General features: G+C 53.5%; 1 protein-coding gene across 50 annotated transcripts in view; it reads right to left on the minus strand.

Annotated features, from left to right (window-relative positions):
* Positions 1 to 15,406, minus strand: part of Celf4 (CUGBP Elav-like family member 4) — a 287,692-nt gene that overhangs the window by 9,739 nt on the left and 262,547 nt on the right. For 15 of the 50 annotated variants that reach the window (XM_023715415.1, XM_023715416.1, XM_023715417.1 and 12 more), the window contains exons 8-11: positions 14,121 to 14,270; positions 10,236 to 10,301; positions 8,736 to 8,819; positions 3,986 to 4,069 (exon numbers count right to left, since the gene is read on the minus strand). In XM_023715415.1, coding sequence (XP_023571183.1) covers positions 3,986 to 4,069; positions 8,736 to 8,819; positions 10,236 to 10,301; positions 14,121 to 14,270 — 384 coding nt within the window. Of the gene's footprint in view, positions 1 to 3,925; positions 4,070 to 5,775; positions 5,802 to 8,725; positions 8,820 to 10,235; positions 10,302 to 14,120; positions 14,271 to 15,406 lie in introns of all 50 variants that reach the window. The other 35 variants (XM_023715419.1, XM_004623608.2, XM_023715410.1 and 32 more) reach the window with 14 other exon arrangements.

Consider the following 15,406-nt stretch of genomic DNA (forward strand, 5'->3'; position numbering starts at 1 on the left):
AAATTGTCCCTACCTAACTTTTGAGAAAGGAGCTTGTAGGCTTGGAGCCAGGCCCCTTCAGGGCAAGTTCAAGGGACATTAACAAAATCCCCTCTGCAAGTTCTCTAGTAAATAAATCGTTATAACTTTGTTTCATCTAACAGTTACTTAAATTCATTCAACTTCAGAGGGCTTTACCCTGTAAAACAGCCTTATCTACAACATACAAGAAACTCATCTTGGTGAGATGCTCCGCTGTCCCTGGGATGTTCCTCTGTGGGCTGGGTTGCTTGGCCCCAACTGGCCACTAGACAGATGTACCTAAGCCCAGATCCCAAATGGAAGAGGAGCTGCTTTCCTGAGTAATTGTCTGGTACCTTGGAATGATTATGACATCACTTCAAGAGATACTCCTCTCTCTCCCCACCTGGTGGCTCTTTCTCCATTTTTTCTCCTCACCCATAGACACTGCTACTATCCGTCAGTCTCCTGTCTTATTCCTTCTTTGCTCAGTTTGTTTATGCAGCCATGTACCACCAAAAATGGGGCAGAGTTGTGTACGCAAAGCTCACTCCTGCAAGTGTGTAGACCCAAGCACAGACACACACACACACACACACACACACACACACACACACGCACACACAAAGTGCTGGCCAAATTGGTCAGAGCCAGGTTCAGAGCAACAAAGCCAACATCTGTATAAATTTACAGACCAAATTACATAGGAAAGATTGAAGATTGTGCACAACTGGCAACTAGCCGCCCTTCATCCTTCTACCAACTCCTCTCATCCCCTCCTGCCATCCTTCTCTGCATCTGATGGTTAAAGTCAAGTCACTCAAAATGCTCCTGCCTCGCAGACATTGTGGGAAGCAGCTTACAGCAGGTTTCAGAAGTCCTCTACTGCTCTCCCCAGACTACCAGGGGTGGTGGGACAAAAACCTCTGTCTGCTCAGACAGAGCGGCACTCTTTATCTCTCCGCTTGCACACTGGAACCACAAGCACAGACTCTACCTTCCACCTCAGCTGCCTGGCTGTATTGCAGAAAAGAAAACAAGCAAATCGGAGAGTAGGAGGAAGAGGAAAGGGCCTGGTGGGGCTATCTGAGGGGAGACAGGAAAAAGAGGAGCCACTAGGTGTGGCAGGCCTTGGGAAGTTTTGGAGGAGGGAAGAAGCTCAGCTTCCCAGAAGTTTCTAGACCTAGGGAACTGTTTCCTAGCAGTCAGGCAGGAAGTGTCTGTACACAGACTCCAGACCCCTTTGGACAGGTCCCTGGGCACTGTCTCCCATGTCAAGGCCCCCAGGACTTCCCTTCTTTCTCCAGCCTTTTCCCTCCTACACTTTCCAGGAGCTCCTGCCTCAAAGACCATGGGAAGCCTCCCAGATGGGATGCCCTCCTGGTGTGTGTCCTCCCACTTACAACACTGCTCCCCAGTGGGAGCCATCTGTGCTGCACACACCCTCCAAAGGCCTCTGGAAGGCTGATTTCCTAACAGTTACATTAATGCTTATTAAGAGTGAGTGCAGCCTGAAGTCGGGACCCACTTGAATAAAGGACTGCGCTTATGGCAAAAGGAACCCTAGTACTTTGGAAGAATCTGTGCAGACCAAGGCCCTACTGTGGGTCACCTCATGGAGTGGCTGCTAACACCTCCATTTCACAAATGAGGTCACGGGGGCTACAGGGTTCATAGTGGAGCTACGCCTCACAGGGTAGGACTCTGGGAGAGGAGCAGGAGACTGCTGCAGGAATGAGCCAGGGAACTCTAGGGGCCCATGAAGAGCCTCTGGCTACACCGGTGGGGGCTTTTCAAGGACAGATATTTACCATTAAGAGTTTGAGGACAGAAAAGAAAAGGCAGTACAGAGGTATATGGAGGGTGTTTTCAATAAAAAGCAGGAAAGCAATCTTGCTCTGGGGGAACTAATGTGGGCTAGCTGCTGAAGTGGTTAGGACTTGGGGCCGACTCGGAGGAAATGCCTGTGAAACCCAGGTTGCACCTGCAGGGACAGCACCCATGTACCAGATGACCTTAGCCTGACTGAGCCTAGATGCCACCCCCCAAGCTTCCTGGATTCCGGGACGTTGTCTTCTCACTGACATTTAGGAGTTGAAGAGCAAATGCTACTGATCCTTATTTTTGCATACATCTCTGTAATCCATAAGGGGAAATACCAGCCAGGGAGATGACTCAGTAGAATAAGCGCTTGCCTGGCAAGTGCGGGGTCCTGAGTTCAATCCCCAGATATGAGCTGCTGGGACAACTCTATGCTGTTAAAGCATCATAGCTTTCCTATGGCAGCTGCCAGGGTGCAGGGGACAGCAATACAAAATCTTAACTACTCTGCGAATCCACCCCGAGTCCTCAAGCCCTTCATGATCTTCAAAAGCCTGTCCTTAACTTGGAAATGTGCTAACATGTGCTTCCTGCTGCCCGTCCTCCACGCTGCCTGGTCTCCACGCACCACTCCCAAGCTGAGACCTGGGTTCCCTGGCCAACGCAGGCCCCTCCTTCTCTGCACTGCCCCACAACTGGGGCCAGCCTGGGAACTGCAGCAGACTGTGTTCTGGTTCCATGCGTGGCTCTCTGGGGACTGCACTCGAAGTTCTCACATGCTGATGAGGGGATCTAGCCCAGAAGATGGACTGGAGGAGGAGGAGGAGGAAAAGGAAAAAGTGAAGGGAGAAGGGACCAGGAAGCAGTGGAGGGGACAAGTGTGGAGATGAGGGACAACCCAGCAGGAGATCTGGAGTTTCCTAGAAAGAGCTGCCAGACTCAATTTAAGAAAACAACATGCCTAATATAATGTAAATTTTGGGTGAGCAATTAAGGCTTTTTTAATATAAGAATATCCCAATATTACATGAGACACACAGTAAGCAATGTGTGGGACGTATACTAAGAAAAGATTCATCATTTGTGTGAAATTCGGATTTACCCAGGCATGGTATTTTACCTGACAACCGGGCTCCCGGATCTGCCCAAGTCTGCCCTCTTCCACTTGACACCCTGCCACCAGGTGAATCTGGAGAAGCTGCACTCATCCTCCCACCATCGTCCTTTCGCAGCCCGGCATGCCACAGCCTGGCATGGCTCTACATCAGCACAGCCGCCGGCCGGGAGCCCGCCCCAACGCAGACCCTCCCTCTCTGCTGCACCAGCCCTCCTCCATCCCCGCAGCCGCCTGCCACCTCGCTCCCTGTCCTTTGCCTCTCCCCATCCCAGCCCCGCACCTCTGCCCAGTCTGTCTTTCCTCTGCCTTCCTGATGGCTTCATTGCTTGGTGCCTCGCAGAGCTCACTGCAGTTCAGTAGCTGTGATTTCCATCTGGGCTCAGAGCTTAGGCTTCCTGAGGGCAGGGACCAGTCAGTCTCCTCCTGGCTCCTCAACAATGCCCAGCTCTGGGGGCCTGGGGGTGGGCGGGAGGGGAGTCACTGCATGGCAGGAGGGGAGCAGGGAGCAGGGCAGACAGAGAGGGTGGCAGGACAGAGGTGGAGAGAGCAGCGAGAAGCAGTGGGGTAAGGCCTGGGGTTGGCTTCCCCAAGGTCATGCTGGGCTTTCCTCCAGACTTGGGCTGGCACTAGGACCATGGGAGGCCAGGCTGCTGGGAGAAGATGCTCTGGCTCCACACTGCCCTCCCACCCCAGGCCCAAGCGGCCCTGCCCTTTCCCAGTTGGGTGGAGCTGGGCCTCTTGGCAGGAAAAGGACACCCATCTCTTGAGCTGGTATATGCGAGGTGTGAGCCAGGTTGGGGAGAGGGGGCAGGGGAAGCTGAAAAGCAAAAAGAATAGCAGAAGAAAGAGGAGGGCTGAGAGATGGATGCTGGGCCAGGGGAGCACCTAGGGGCCATGGGAGGAGCAGGTGGAAGCAGTTGGACACTGGTAAATTGGTGTGTGGCCCCTATCCTAGGCGAAGCTAATTGGTTTGTTATCTTTACCCACCAAAGCATTTACTTTGGTTAGTCGCCCGATCCACAAACACTTTCGAGGAGATGACATTACCGAAAGGGAGGAACATCTGCATCAGCTCAGCGTCCCCAAACTCCTGGGGCAGATGGTAGATGAACAGGTTACAGCCCTCGGGCCCTGCGGTGAGGGGAGGGGGTGGGCAGGGAGGAGGGATGGCGGGGCGGGGAAAGAGAGAGACAGAGGAGAGGTGAGCGAGTTAGGCAGCGCAGCGGGGAGGGATGGGGTGAGGTTAGGAGGGGGGGGTTATTAAGATCCAAGGGCCCCCAGTAGAGTGGGGGTTGTTGAGCCCCAAGTCTAAGCTGTCATCTCTGCTTTGCCCTTTGGCACATCTCTGACCTCTCTGCCTCGCTTGCCATTTCTACAAAACGAATCAGTAACAGGAGCCTGGCAACTTTGGGGCTCCAGGGGTGAAGTCGATGAGAGAATGAGGTGAGCATACCAAAGCCCGGCCAGCTGTGTCCCTGGAAATGGGTCCTGAGGAGAGGGAGGAGCAGGAAGGTTGGAGGGCCCGCTCCTGCCCAACCTCTATCCTGGGGAAGGTAGACACGGAATGGCCCTGGGACAGCTTTGTCCTATGCTGGGATGAGACGTCCCTTCCTAACGCCTCCAAAAGCCCAGCTCAGACAGGTTCCTGATCCCCACCCAACAGCCCTGTCCTGCAAGTCGCCTTCACTTGCTAGCAAAGGCAGCAAGCAAGATGTAGCCTATTTCCTCCAGCAGGCTGTGTGACTAGCTAGGGCACCCTGGAGACTCACTCCACTCAGGGTCTTCATTTCCTGTGTCAGGAGTAGCCCTGCCACTTCTATAGTGTGCGTCTGGGCTGGGCCGTTCTGAGCCCCTCCGTCCCAAGAGGAAACTGAGGCCCAGAAAAGTTAGTCACTAGCTGAAAGACATAAAGCTGGTGATGGTGGGGGGATGGAATCTGGACAAGAAATTAGGCTGTGACATCCATAATATGCACTCCTTTCTCTTCTTATAACTCTCACTCCACTCCCAGTCTGAGTACCGTGGAGTTCTACAGAAATTTCCAGAAAAAGATTTACATAATCCTTTTTAAATGGTGAAAATGCTCAATTTAACTCTCTGAAATGGAAATCCTTCCAAGATGTGTGGCCTATCTCCACCACCTTAAAGAACATCTGCCATGTACCACTTGGAGTGATTTGTCACCATTTCAGTGATGGCAACCAATCTATGGTGGGGTGGGAAGCAAACGGCTGCCCTTGGATTTGTATAAGAAATGGACTTCTGATCAGAGGTTAAGGGGGACCTAAACCTGGGCTTAGCAGCACAGGCTGCAAGGTGCCAACATGGTCCACTACGCAGCTTTCACAACCAGATAGCCGTCCTGGTTTGCTGGGACAGTGAGGCTGATAAGTTACCCACTTCTGGGGCAGAGAACCTCCTCCATAGTCTCAGTGTCTCTTCTCTTCATAATCTCCTGTTCCTTCCCACCTCCTCCTTCCTTCCACCATCTATCTCCACCTCCTTGAGGGTCACAGCCTAGATTGAAGACTCCCTTGATCACCAGAGCCAGCCACCTGAGCCACTGAGTTCCCCGGACCCTGGATCAGCCCCCAGCCCAGCCTCCGCGAAGGCACTCTGCTGTGGACGGCGCCTCCAGAACCAAGCGGAAGGGTGCCCCCTCACAGCCCCAAGCTTGGGGGAATGCCTCCCCTGCCCTATAAGCTGCGACTGTGCTGTGTTCCCCTGGTACGTGCTGGGTGAATGTACCTTGAAGTTCTCAGCTAGATAGGAGGCTCTCTGAGGCAGGAACTTGCTTGGAGCCCCCATTTAAGTTGCAGCTCTCCAGGACCAGCCACCATCTCTCTTGGACAGTACCTCTTGCCTCCCCCTCTAGCACCCCAAAACTGGCTTCTCCCCTCTCTAGATTGGGGCTCTTTCTCCATATCTGGAGGTTTCCTCTGACCAGACTGGACACCCATGCTGCCTGTGCCGCCTGCGCTACCTCCTCCTGTCCTCCTATCCCCTCCACCTGTGGTCAAGTACATGTCTTCTCACCTGCCCACACTCCCCCGTCTCTGGGTTCCCAACAATGGCTTCACCCCATGTGACACCTGCCTTGAACTCAAGGCTTTTGCAAACTGCTTCCTGATGTTCTATCTGTTCTCCTTCAAGAGACAAAGAGCCTTTCGAGACGGGGGCTATCATTCAGTCCTAACTGCATGGTGTAAGGATGTGCTACCAAGGACAACCCTCTAGCCCGGCTGGGAAGTGAGGCCATCAGTTCTAGCCCCCAACCCTCAGCACTGAGCCTGCAGCCCAGCTCCTTCCTGCAGTCCTTCATTCTCAGATTACAGAACAGCCAGAGGACTGTCTGGAGGTTAGAGCAATCTGGTCCAACTCAGAGAAGCAGAAACACAGAGCTTCAGACACAAGTAGTGGCTACTCCTGGCGTACTGCCGCCTCTGGCAGCCTGAGCCAGAACCATTCTTAAGGGTGACATTGCCTTCCCCCTGTGAAGCAGAAGACCTCAAAGACATTCAGGAACCTGGTAGTTTTTAGGCTCAGCTCAAGGACAAGGTGCTAGCTAGAGGGCTCTTCCCATTGACCCTATCTTCTGGTTTGGTGGCATTCCACAGGGAAATTGCTGACTACTGGCAGGGCCATGGGAATACAGCTCTTTTTCATCTAGTCTCCATACAACAGTGGAGTACAGCTTTGGTCTGACTCCAACCCTCCTCTGTTCCTGGCTCCCCTGCCCTAGATTCACTCATGCTCAGTAGCATTCTTTGTACCTGCTGTCCCCTGCCTGGACCACTTACATTCCCCTCTCTGTGATGGAGACCTCCTCCTTTTGGGCCAGCTCCTCCTTCCCTGGAAACCCACTCTGCACTGTGACCCATGTGTGGACGAACCATGCAATGTTGGTGTAAAGCCCTGCTTCTCCCTAGCTGCTGCTGCTCAGGGAGCTCAGCATGTGCATGATGGCCAAGGAGTGAAGGGACAACCAGAGGGCTGGTCCAGGATGCAGGGTCTCTCTCTCTCTCTCTCTCTCTCTCTCTCTCTCTCTCTCTCTCTCTCTCTCTCTCAGGTTATAGAGACTCATGAGCCCACAGGTACAGAGACATGGACTAGAAGCCAACGGCATGACACTGGCAGCACGAGGGCCTGTGGGCACCGTTGTTGGTTCTCTGCTGTAGACCTTGACTGGGACCCTTAGGCCAGCACCTGTGCCTCTGATCTGACCAACGAAACTTTGCACTGGGAGAATTCCTAGCCCCAGGCTCCCACAAAGGGAAGGGACCCTTGGGAACAGAGAGAGCTGATGACCACCTCCCATCCACTTCACACCTTGATGGGGGAACCAGGTGCTACTCTGCTGCTGCAGGACAAAATGTGTGCAGGGCCTCTCCACGTGCCCTCTGGGCACCAGGCGAGCTGCTGACACAGATCTCAGGAGCTTCCTAATGAACATACGCTGGAGGGGCATGCCTCGTGAACAGCTTTGGAGATAACAGTCTGGCCCAAGCAGGCTGAGTGCAGAACAGATGGCACCTGAGCAGGTCTGACCCTCACGCCGCTCCAGAAAATGGTCTTCACTGCTCTCAGTTTGCTGGTGAGGACACTAGGGCTGAGGCAGTGAGATAGGTGCTGTCCGAGACCATGTGGGGTGGAGGTGACAGAGCTGGAAGTCAGACCCAGAAGGCTGCTTCAAAGCCGAGGCTCTCAGCTGTTCAGCCTCTCAGGGGCCTATGGCGTCAAAGTGGTGGGGACCAGAAGATGCTCCCGGTCCTTCCTGAGTCACCCACGGTCCAGGGCTGTGGTCAGTCTGCTCCCATCTGAAGACCGCTGAATTCCCTGCCCCCTAAGGCATTGGTCTTGCCTGCTCTGTGCAGTGCACATCAGGACCTCTGGATGTGTCTTTCCAGGCCAGCCTCTCCCTGCTGGCACTTCATTGGACCTGCACTGGGCCACGCCCACTCTGACATCTAGTCCTGCCACTGGAGTCCTACTGGGCGCTTCAGTGTGTCTGCTGGTCACCCAGAGGGCTCAACAGCTCCCATCCGGAACTAACACCTCTCCCTGCCTCCCTAGCCATGAGCACCTACCTCTCCCGCTCCCCTCCTCTGGCCCATCCTGCCAGCTCCTGCAGGGCTTTACTTTCCTGTCCACCACGGGCTACTCACCCTATCCCTTCTCAAAGCCCACAGCTGTAACAGCCAGTGGTGCTGCAAAAGCCACGCTCCCACGCAGCTACAGCTTGCCTCCTTGGGAGCACAGGGGTGGGGCCTCAGAAAGGATGACCTCTGTCTCCTACATAAGGCTGGCAATTCCTTGGGGCAAGGGCAAGGTCTCTGCTGAAAGACACATACCTAACTCAGTGAGATTCTCTCTCAAGGCTAATTCAAGGACTTGCTGGGGAAGGAACATAACCCCAACCGTTCTCAAGGACTTTTTAAAGACTAAGATACCAGTTTGTGAGCGGTGTCACAGCAGTGGCAAATGATGGAGGGGAGGGGGAAAGGTGTACGACCTGCCGGTGCCTTCAGGGCAATGTGCCCATTCTCCTACCTCTGGGCCAGGATGCTACTCCGGTCTGAGGAGCTGCCCACAAGTTGCATATCTCCATTTGTGGGTAGGAGATCAGGACAGTGCCGCATTTCACAATCCTGCTGTATTCCCCCACCCACCACCAGACATACACACACGTAGATGTGGCCGCCTTTCCAACCAAAGCCCAAGCCGGAGACCCAGGAGAAGCCAGAGGCCCAGGTGACAACCTCTTAGGGCCAGGGGGCGGGATGGGGCTGAGACTCACCTTCTCTCTGTTGCTGGGGAATCATTGGCGGTGGCTGAGGAAAGGCCTGGCTTATCTGACCATAGGCCGCAGGGTAGGCAGCTGCTGGAGGGCCGCAGAGAGGAGAGGCAAGGCAGCATGGGACGCAGAGACAGACAGACATGGTGAGAGGCAGGAAGAGAGAGAGAGTTCAGCGATGGGCAGGGAAGATAGGCCAATCCCGAGGTGCATGTCACCATGGCCACTTTGGAGAAAGCAATTTTCACCTTACAGTGCTAGTGAAAGGGAAGGGACAGCGTGAAGATCAGAGAACTTGCATGTGTGGGTGACAGTGTGTGTTTGTGCATGCATACCTGGGTGGATGCATGCACATTTGGAGGTGTTGGTCCGTGTGAGTGTAAGTGTGTGTATGTGTGGGGGGTGGGCAGACTTAATCTGAGACAGCAGACAGCCCTGGTTCACCTCCCTCATGCTACTCAAGCAGCAGTGGGAGGTGGGGATCCACTGAGGTATGGACTGGGCTTTGGGGGCCCTCCAGGGGGAAGACCCAGGGGCAGGGGACTGAGCAGGACACCTGGTGTTCTTTGTACTTGGTGGGGACTGGTCAGCGCTCAGACAGGAGCAGCCAGCTCCCTGCTGTGGCTGGCCTGGCTCCCAAGCAGCAGGCTCTCTCTCTGAGAAAGAACTTCCCAGCGGCTCTGGAGGCACAAAGCCAGCTTCCTCGGAGTCCTACCTTGCCAGGCAGCCTGGTCCCCCACAGGAGAGACAGGGATGACTCTCTGAAGACAGTAAAGAGGAATCCTGACCAGTAAGGCAACAGGACACAAACTGGGTGGGGATGAATGTGGTGTATTGCCCAGCCCGGCACAGTAGGAAGGGGACAGCCTGCCTCATGGCCTGGCCCGGTGACCATGGCCATGTGCTGGCCCCAGGCTGTCTTTTCTCATCTCTGTCTTTACTACCATGGGCTGCTTCTCCCTCTGGCTCCCATCATGCTTCCTTGGCTGGATAAGCTGGTGGAAGCTGCTGCCCTTCCAGAACACCCACTTCTCAGCACAGGCATCTGTGCTTCCTGGGCCAGATCCCAGGGCCAGCCAAGCCCCCAGTACTGCTGTGTGGTCAGGTCTCCTAGGTAGACTAGCCCTAGAGGTACCACTGGAGGAAAAGGGAATGGGGCCCCACAACAAGTCACTATACAGCAAGGACAAAGCTTCAGCCTGGCTCACTAGTTCTGCCCAACCACCACCTCCCTGCCATGCGGGGGACCCCTGTCATGTTGGGAAAACTCTGCCCTAAACGCTAAGGGATCCAAAAGAGGGACACGGTCCAGACAGGGATGGTGTGTGGAGTGCTGGGGTGTCTGTACCAACACAGCCCCTCTCCTTCTGCTGAGGCTGCTGCCACTCCCTCCTCCCACCCCATGCAGTGCTGGGCCCAGTTCTGGTGAGAAAAGGGGGCACTGGTGTCAAAGTATGGAAAGACGAGCCAGGGAAAGAGCCGAGGGGACGCGTGGATACTAACGACCTGCATACTGCTGCACTCCGGCGTAGGCCTGCTGCAGGGGGTCCGCGGCGGTGGGGCTCTGTGCTGTAGGGGAGCCAAGGAGCAGAGGTCAGTGATGCCCACCCAATGTACCACCGCCCACCACGCAGCAATACCATGGTTACAGTCCTCTTTCCAGCCCCTGCAGGCAGGGCATCTGATACAGGGACCCTGAGTGCTGGGTCTTGCAGGAGCTCACCCTGCTGTGCCCAGGGCCCTTGTAAGGTACTGGGTTGCCCACCTTAGCTAGCCTGGGTAAGGGAGATGGGGCACATGCAGAAGACTGAAGAAGGAGCAGGAGACGCTAGAGCAAGGCTCCACTGCAAGGGCCTGGGTGGGGACACGCATGAGGGACCCAGCCCTAGGCTGCAGACTGTCAGGAGGGAGGCTCACTGAAATGCACCAGGGGTGAGGAGCAGGGAACGAGCAAAGGCCTGGCAGATCCCATCTAGGTGGAAGACAGGCTGCCCCTCTGTCCCCTGGCCACCCACTCCCGTCCTGAGGACTCATCTCTCCTCCTTGGGAATGTGTGTAAGGCACGGCCTTGCTGGCAACCTCCCAGCAAGAACTGGCCTGACAGACAGGCAGGGAGAAGTATATTGTTCACGGAAACAGAGGCACCAGGAGGCCGAGGCCCTTCCCTCCCTCTGACCTATGGCTCTGGGGTATTGACCACCCAGCATGGGGAAAGGTCCCCTTGAGCTCAAAGTGTGGCAAGAAACTCAAGGAAGTTGCATGGGGCAAAGGCTTGGTTCAGCCCGGTAGTTTTTGTGTTCTGAGTAGCTATAGACAAAAAAGCCTGAGTCGGACCAGCAACAGACACAGGGTGTAGTAGCTAAGGTCAGTAACGACGGGCACAGGGCTAGGCTGGCCTTGGAAGCTCAGAGAGGCAGGTGGTGACAGAGCCTCACCTATGAGGATCCAGCCCCAGTATGTCTGAGCAAACTGGGTAACACAGGGTAGCAGGACGTCAACCCCTAAGGCTATGCTAAGCTTTGAGGCCTTGAAGCCAAGGAGAACCCCCAACTTCCCTTTCTGAGGACTCTTTGATGAAGTTCCACTGGGAAATAGTCCTTAGACTATCTCCAGGGAGTCCAGGGAGTGGGGGCAAAGTCCCTAGAGATAGTGGGTGGCAGGTTTGATACCACCTGGGAGCCAGGATGCAGAAAGGGAGCTGGCCCCAGGGACAGTGCATAGGAGGGAGGAAATGAAGGTGGGGCACACAGTAGGCTCTCTCCTGCCTGGGGCTGTGCTGGGCCACTACCTCACTCTTACATTCCCTAGTCTGGTCCTAGAGCTTCCCACTGTGATGTGCCTGGCAGTGATCTTATGCCTTCTGCTCCCTCTGCTGGTCTATTCTGCCAGTCTCTGAGCTTTCTGGAGGGATGCCCACATCCGGTTGATCCGCTCCCTCACCCATGCAAGGCCTTAATGAAAATTAGAGAAGGTGCCCCTTGCTCAGAGCACACAGTCTGTTGCTTTTCTGCAAATTGTAACCTGCACAACGTACACGGCAGCTCCAGCACAGAGTAAGTGCTGGCAAATAGAGCCCTGAAGAAATGAGTGAATGGTCTCCCATGTGTGTGAGAGACACAGCGTCAAGGGGGTAATGTGATAATAAAGGCCACACCATGTGCTTCCAACAGGCTCTCAATGAGCAAGAGGGGGGAACAGAGAAGCTACCTGGGAGTAGGAAGTGGAGAAAAGCATTCACAAGACCCTTTCTACTTCTTTGCTTAATGACCTCATTAGTAACTGCCAAAGAGTGAACATTTTGAAAGATCTCGCTCATTATAGCAGCTCCAAACTCTGCATTTAAAGATGGTAAATTAATTTTTTTAATGTACTACTTTTCTCCTTTCCTTCCCTCCATCCCTCCCTCTTGCTCTGGCAGGGAATTGTTTATGGGATGTGGCAGATTGTTACAAATAGGGGAAAGAAACATTTCCAAATTCCACGAGGGAAATAGCTCACAGATGCTGGTGGGGGCAGGGAAGGCGCAGGTTTGTCAGAATCCAGAGATCCAGATGGGCATGCAGGCAGGGAAGAGGGGAATGAAGCCAGCCAGGTGTGCCGGCGTGGCCTCACCGAGCGTGGGCCGAGACGGCTAAGCCCCTCACCTGCTGCCTCCACCAGCTCGGGGTCTTCAACCCTCACCAACACTCCAGCCCCTCTGAGCCTACCACATCACACTTGCACCCTCTGGCTGCTTCTGTGTGGACTGAGAGCTGCTCTGAGGCAAGCACGAGATTGGGGGCAGGAACAAGTTCATGTTTAGACCCTTCCTTTGTTTCTCTCTAGCACAGGATCCTCTCTCTGTGCTGCTGGAGAAACTTTTATATACTACTGATGTCTGGGCTGCATCTGACATAGAATCATAATCTCCGGGCCTCTGTGGTAAAGCTCCAGAGTGGACTCCAAGGGCACGCAGGGTGGGACGCATGACCACCCGCCCTGTAGGTCTCCTCGCGCTGGCCTCTCGTCCTTACTGGGTCAGCCTCCTACTCCTCCTGCCCCTACTGGGTGGGCCCCTTCCTGCCTCTGGGGCTGCAGGACAGCCCCCACCTAGGGTTGTGCTCTTATTTCTCCTCCTCTCTCCATCTCCTGCCCATCTGTTAAAGTCTGATCCAAGCCTCCTCTTCAGGGGAGCTCCTGGAAGCTTCGAGGAGCAGAGCTCTCCCCTCATTTGAAATCTTTGTCATCTTAAGTCTGAAAAACACTCTTTTTATTTGTCATACTGGGGAATAAACCCAGGGCCTTCACACTGAACTACAATCCCAGCCCATTTTTAATTTTTTTTTTTTTTTTTTTTTTAAATTTGAGACAAGATCTCACTACACTGCCAAGGCTAAGCCTGAACTTTTGATCATCCTTCCTCAGACTCCCAGGGTGCTTGGGTTACATGCACCACCCACGTCTGGCCAAGAACATTCACTCCTGGCCAAACTTCATTTTGCCTTATTGTCTTATAGTCTGTAGCTTGATATGTTTCTGACTGGAATCTGACTTCATGTTCTGCTGTCTTTCTAGGGCTCTTCTTTCAACTAACACATCTGTGCCCTCCATGCTGGGGCAGAGCATTCCTCATACATGCATTACACTGCCTCTGGCTGGGCAGGGGCTGTATCCGGCCATCCTCTAGCTAAGAGTGGAGCTGTTTCAGCTCAGTAACACACTCTTACTCTACGAGAGCTGCTGAGTGAGAGCAGCAAAGTTTACTGAATCAAGTCCCCTGGATCTTCCAGCACAGCACACTTCATAATTGAGGTGCCAGGGACTGTCTGAGGTACCAGGATGCTGTCCAAGGTGTGGATCAGGGATTTGGTAGGGGACTGGGCCCATATGTACTAGCTAGACTGCCAATCATTACACTACCACTTTCTTTTTCAATGAGTCTTTTCCTATTTAACACTAAGTCTTATTCTTTTAGTTTCTATCACATTAATTCCTTATTTTTATTTTGGTTCTGGGAATCAAATTCAGGACCTTGCACTTGCCAAGCAGGCACTGTGCTGCTGAGCTATATCCCCAGCCCTCCCTCACCTTAATTCTTATAGCTCAAATTTATACTCAATTAATTTATGGTTACTAGCCCCTTTGTCTGCCTGTGCAAGTGACTTAGTGTCTTTTCTACCCAAAGGGAACTCTTATGAACTCTCCTTAAGGGTAGGATTTTGGTCTCTTCTCTCCTACCACAGGTTTCCTGAAGCAAGGCAGGCAACAAGCCCTCCTTGACCCATGTAAGGTTTCACCAAAGAGCAGATGGGGGTAGTAGCCACACAATCCTTTTATAACAGCAAGTTCAGGGATGGAATAGAGAAGCGTGTGCTGTGTGAGGACAGAAGGCCTACCAGATGTGCTTACCTGGGTAGGGGTGGATGCCATTGGCAAATACAGCTTCTGCAGCGGGTTGCCCATTGGCCTGTGGGGGGAGGCCAGTGAAGCCGTTCACCCCAATGGGGGATGGGATGCTAGGCACGGCTGGTGCGGTGATGCCTGGAGGAGTGCTGCCACCTGGTTTGAAGGACAGAGAGGGGTTGGAGAAGAAGGAAGGCAAGCAGAACAAAGGTGAGATAGCCAAACCATTGAGCTTCAGCTTCCTATCTCCAAGGGTCTGGGTATGGACTAAGACCTCACCCACCATCCCAATCTTAGCTGTGAACATGCCTTGGCTTATCTTTCATATGGACTGGCTTTTCCCATCTCAACTGAATCCATCTTTCAAGGGTAGAGCTCAGAGCCCACATACTCCATAAAGACTTCTCTGACCACTGGTGACTTGTCCTTGAACCTACGGCACACAGACTGTTCTCAACTGCCTGGATTTTGTCTCCACCTAGCCCTCCTTCATTCATGTTCAGTGGCTCTTGCCCACTCCAGCTGATTCAGTACTGGCTGGTCCTTCTTTGGTCCATGGGGGCCTGACCCGCTTCCTTAAGAATGTTTTGCTGCTCAGATGTAGAAGGTTCCCTTGCACTAAAGGGAAGAGGCCATTGTGTAGCTCAGTGTCACTCCTGTGGCACTCACAAGGTAGACACCTTATCCTGTTGCAATTAAGCAAGAGGGGCAGTCATTGTGGTGAGAGCAAAGTTGGGGCCAGAGGACAACTGTATTTTCCCTATTCCAATAATAGAACACAAGCTGTGGATGGCAGGGTGACTGAAGGTACTGAGGCCCCAGAGGCTAGGAAGCACCTTGCTCTTCATGTATAAAGCCAGGGCTCCCGGAGGACAAGCCCTCAATGCTGGCCCACTGGCCAGGCTCACAAGTAGCTCTGAGACTGGAGACCAGAATCAAGGATGTGACAGTACTCTCGCTGGGCCCAGAGGTAGCACGCTGCTTCCTGGCTTTTAGCCAAGAAAGGAACAGTTTCTGGATGTCAAGAAGGTTGATGCTACAGCCTGGACACAGAGAACCACGAAAGCTTGATGAATGAGAGTTTTGTGTGTTGGATCAGCCCCTGGGACTAAAGTAGGTTTCCTCAGCTTTAACGCTACATCATTTGGAGCCAGATATTTCCTTGTTTTGAGGAACTGTCACATGCACTGTAGGATGTATAGCAATGTATTTACCACTGGATTTTAATAGCATTTCCCCCTCCCAGCTGTGACAAAAAAAAAAAAAAAAAAAAAAAAAAAACTCTGGACAAT

This window comes from Octodon degus, unplaced genomic scaffold (assembly GCF_000260255.1).
Source record: "Octodon degus isolate 3935 unplaced genomic scaffold, OctDeg1.0 scaffold00003, whole genome shotgun sequence".
In the NCBI taxonomy this organism is placed as follows: Eukaryota; Metazoa; Chordata; class Mammalia; order Rodentia; family Octodontidae; genus Octodon; species Octodon degus.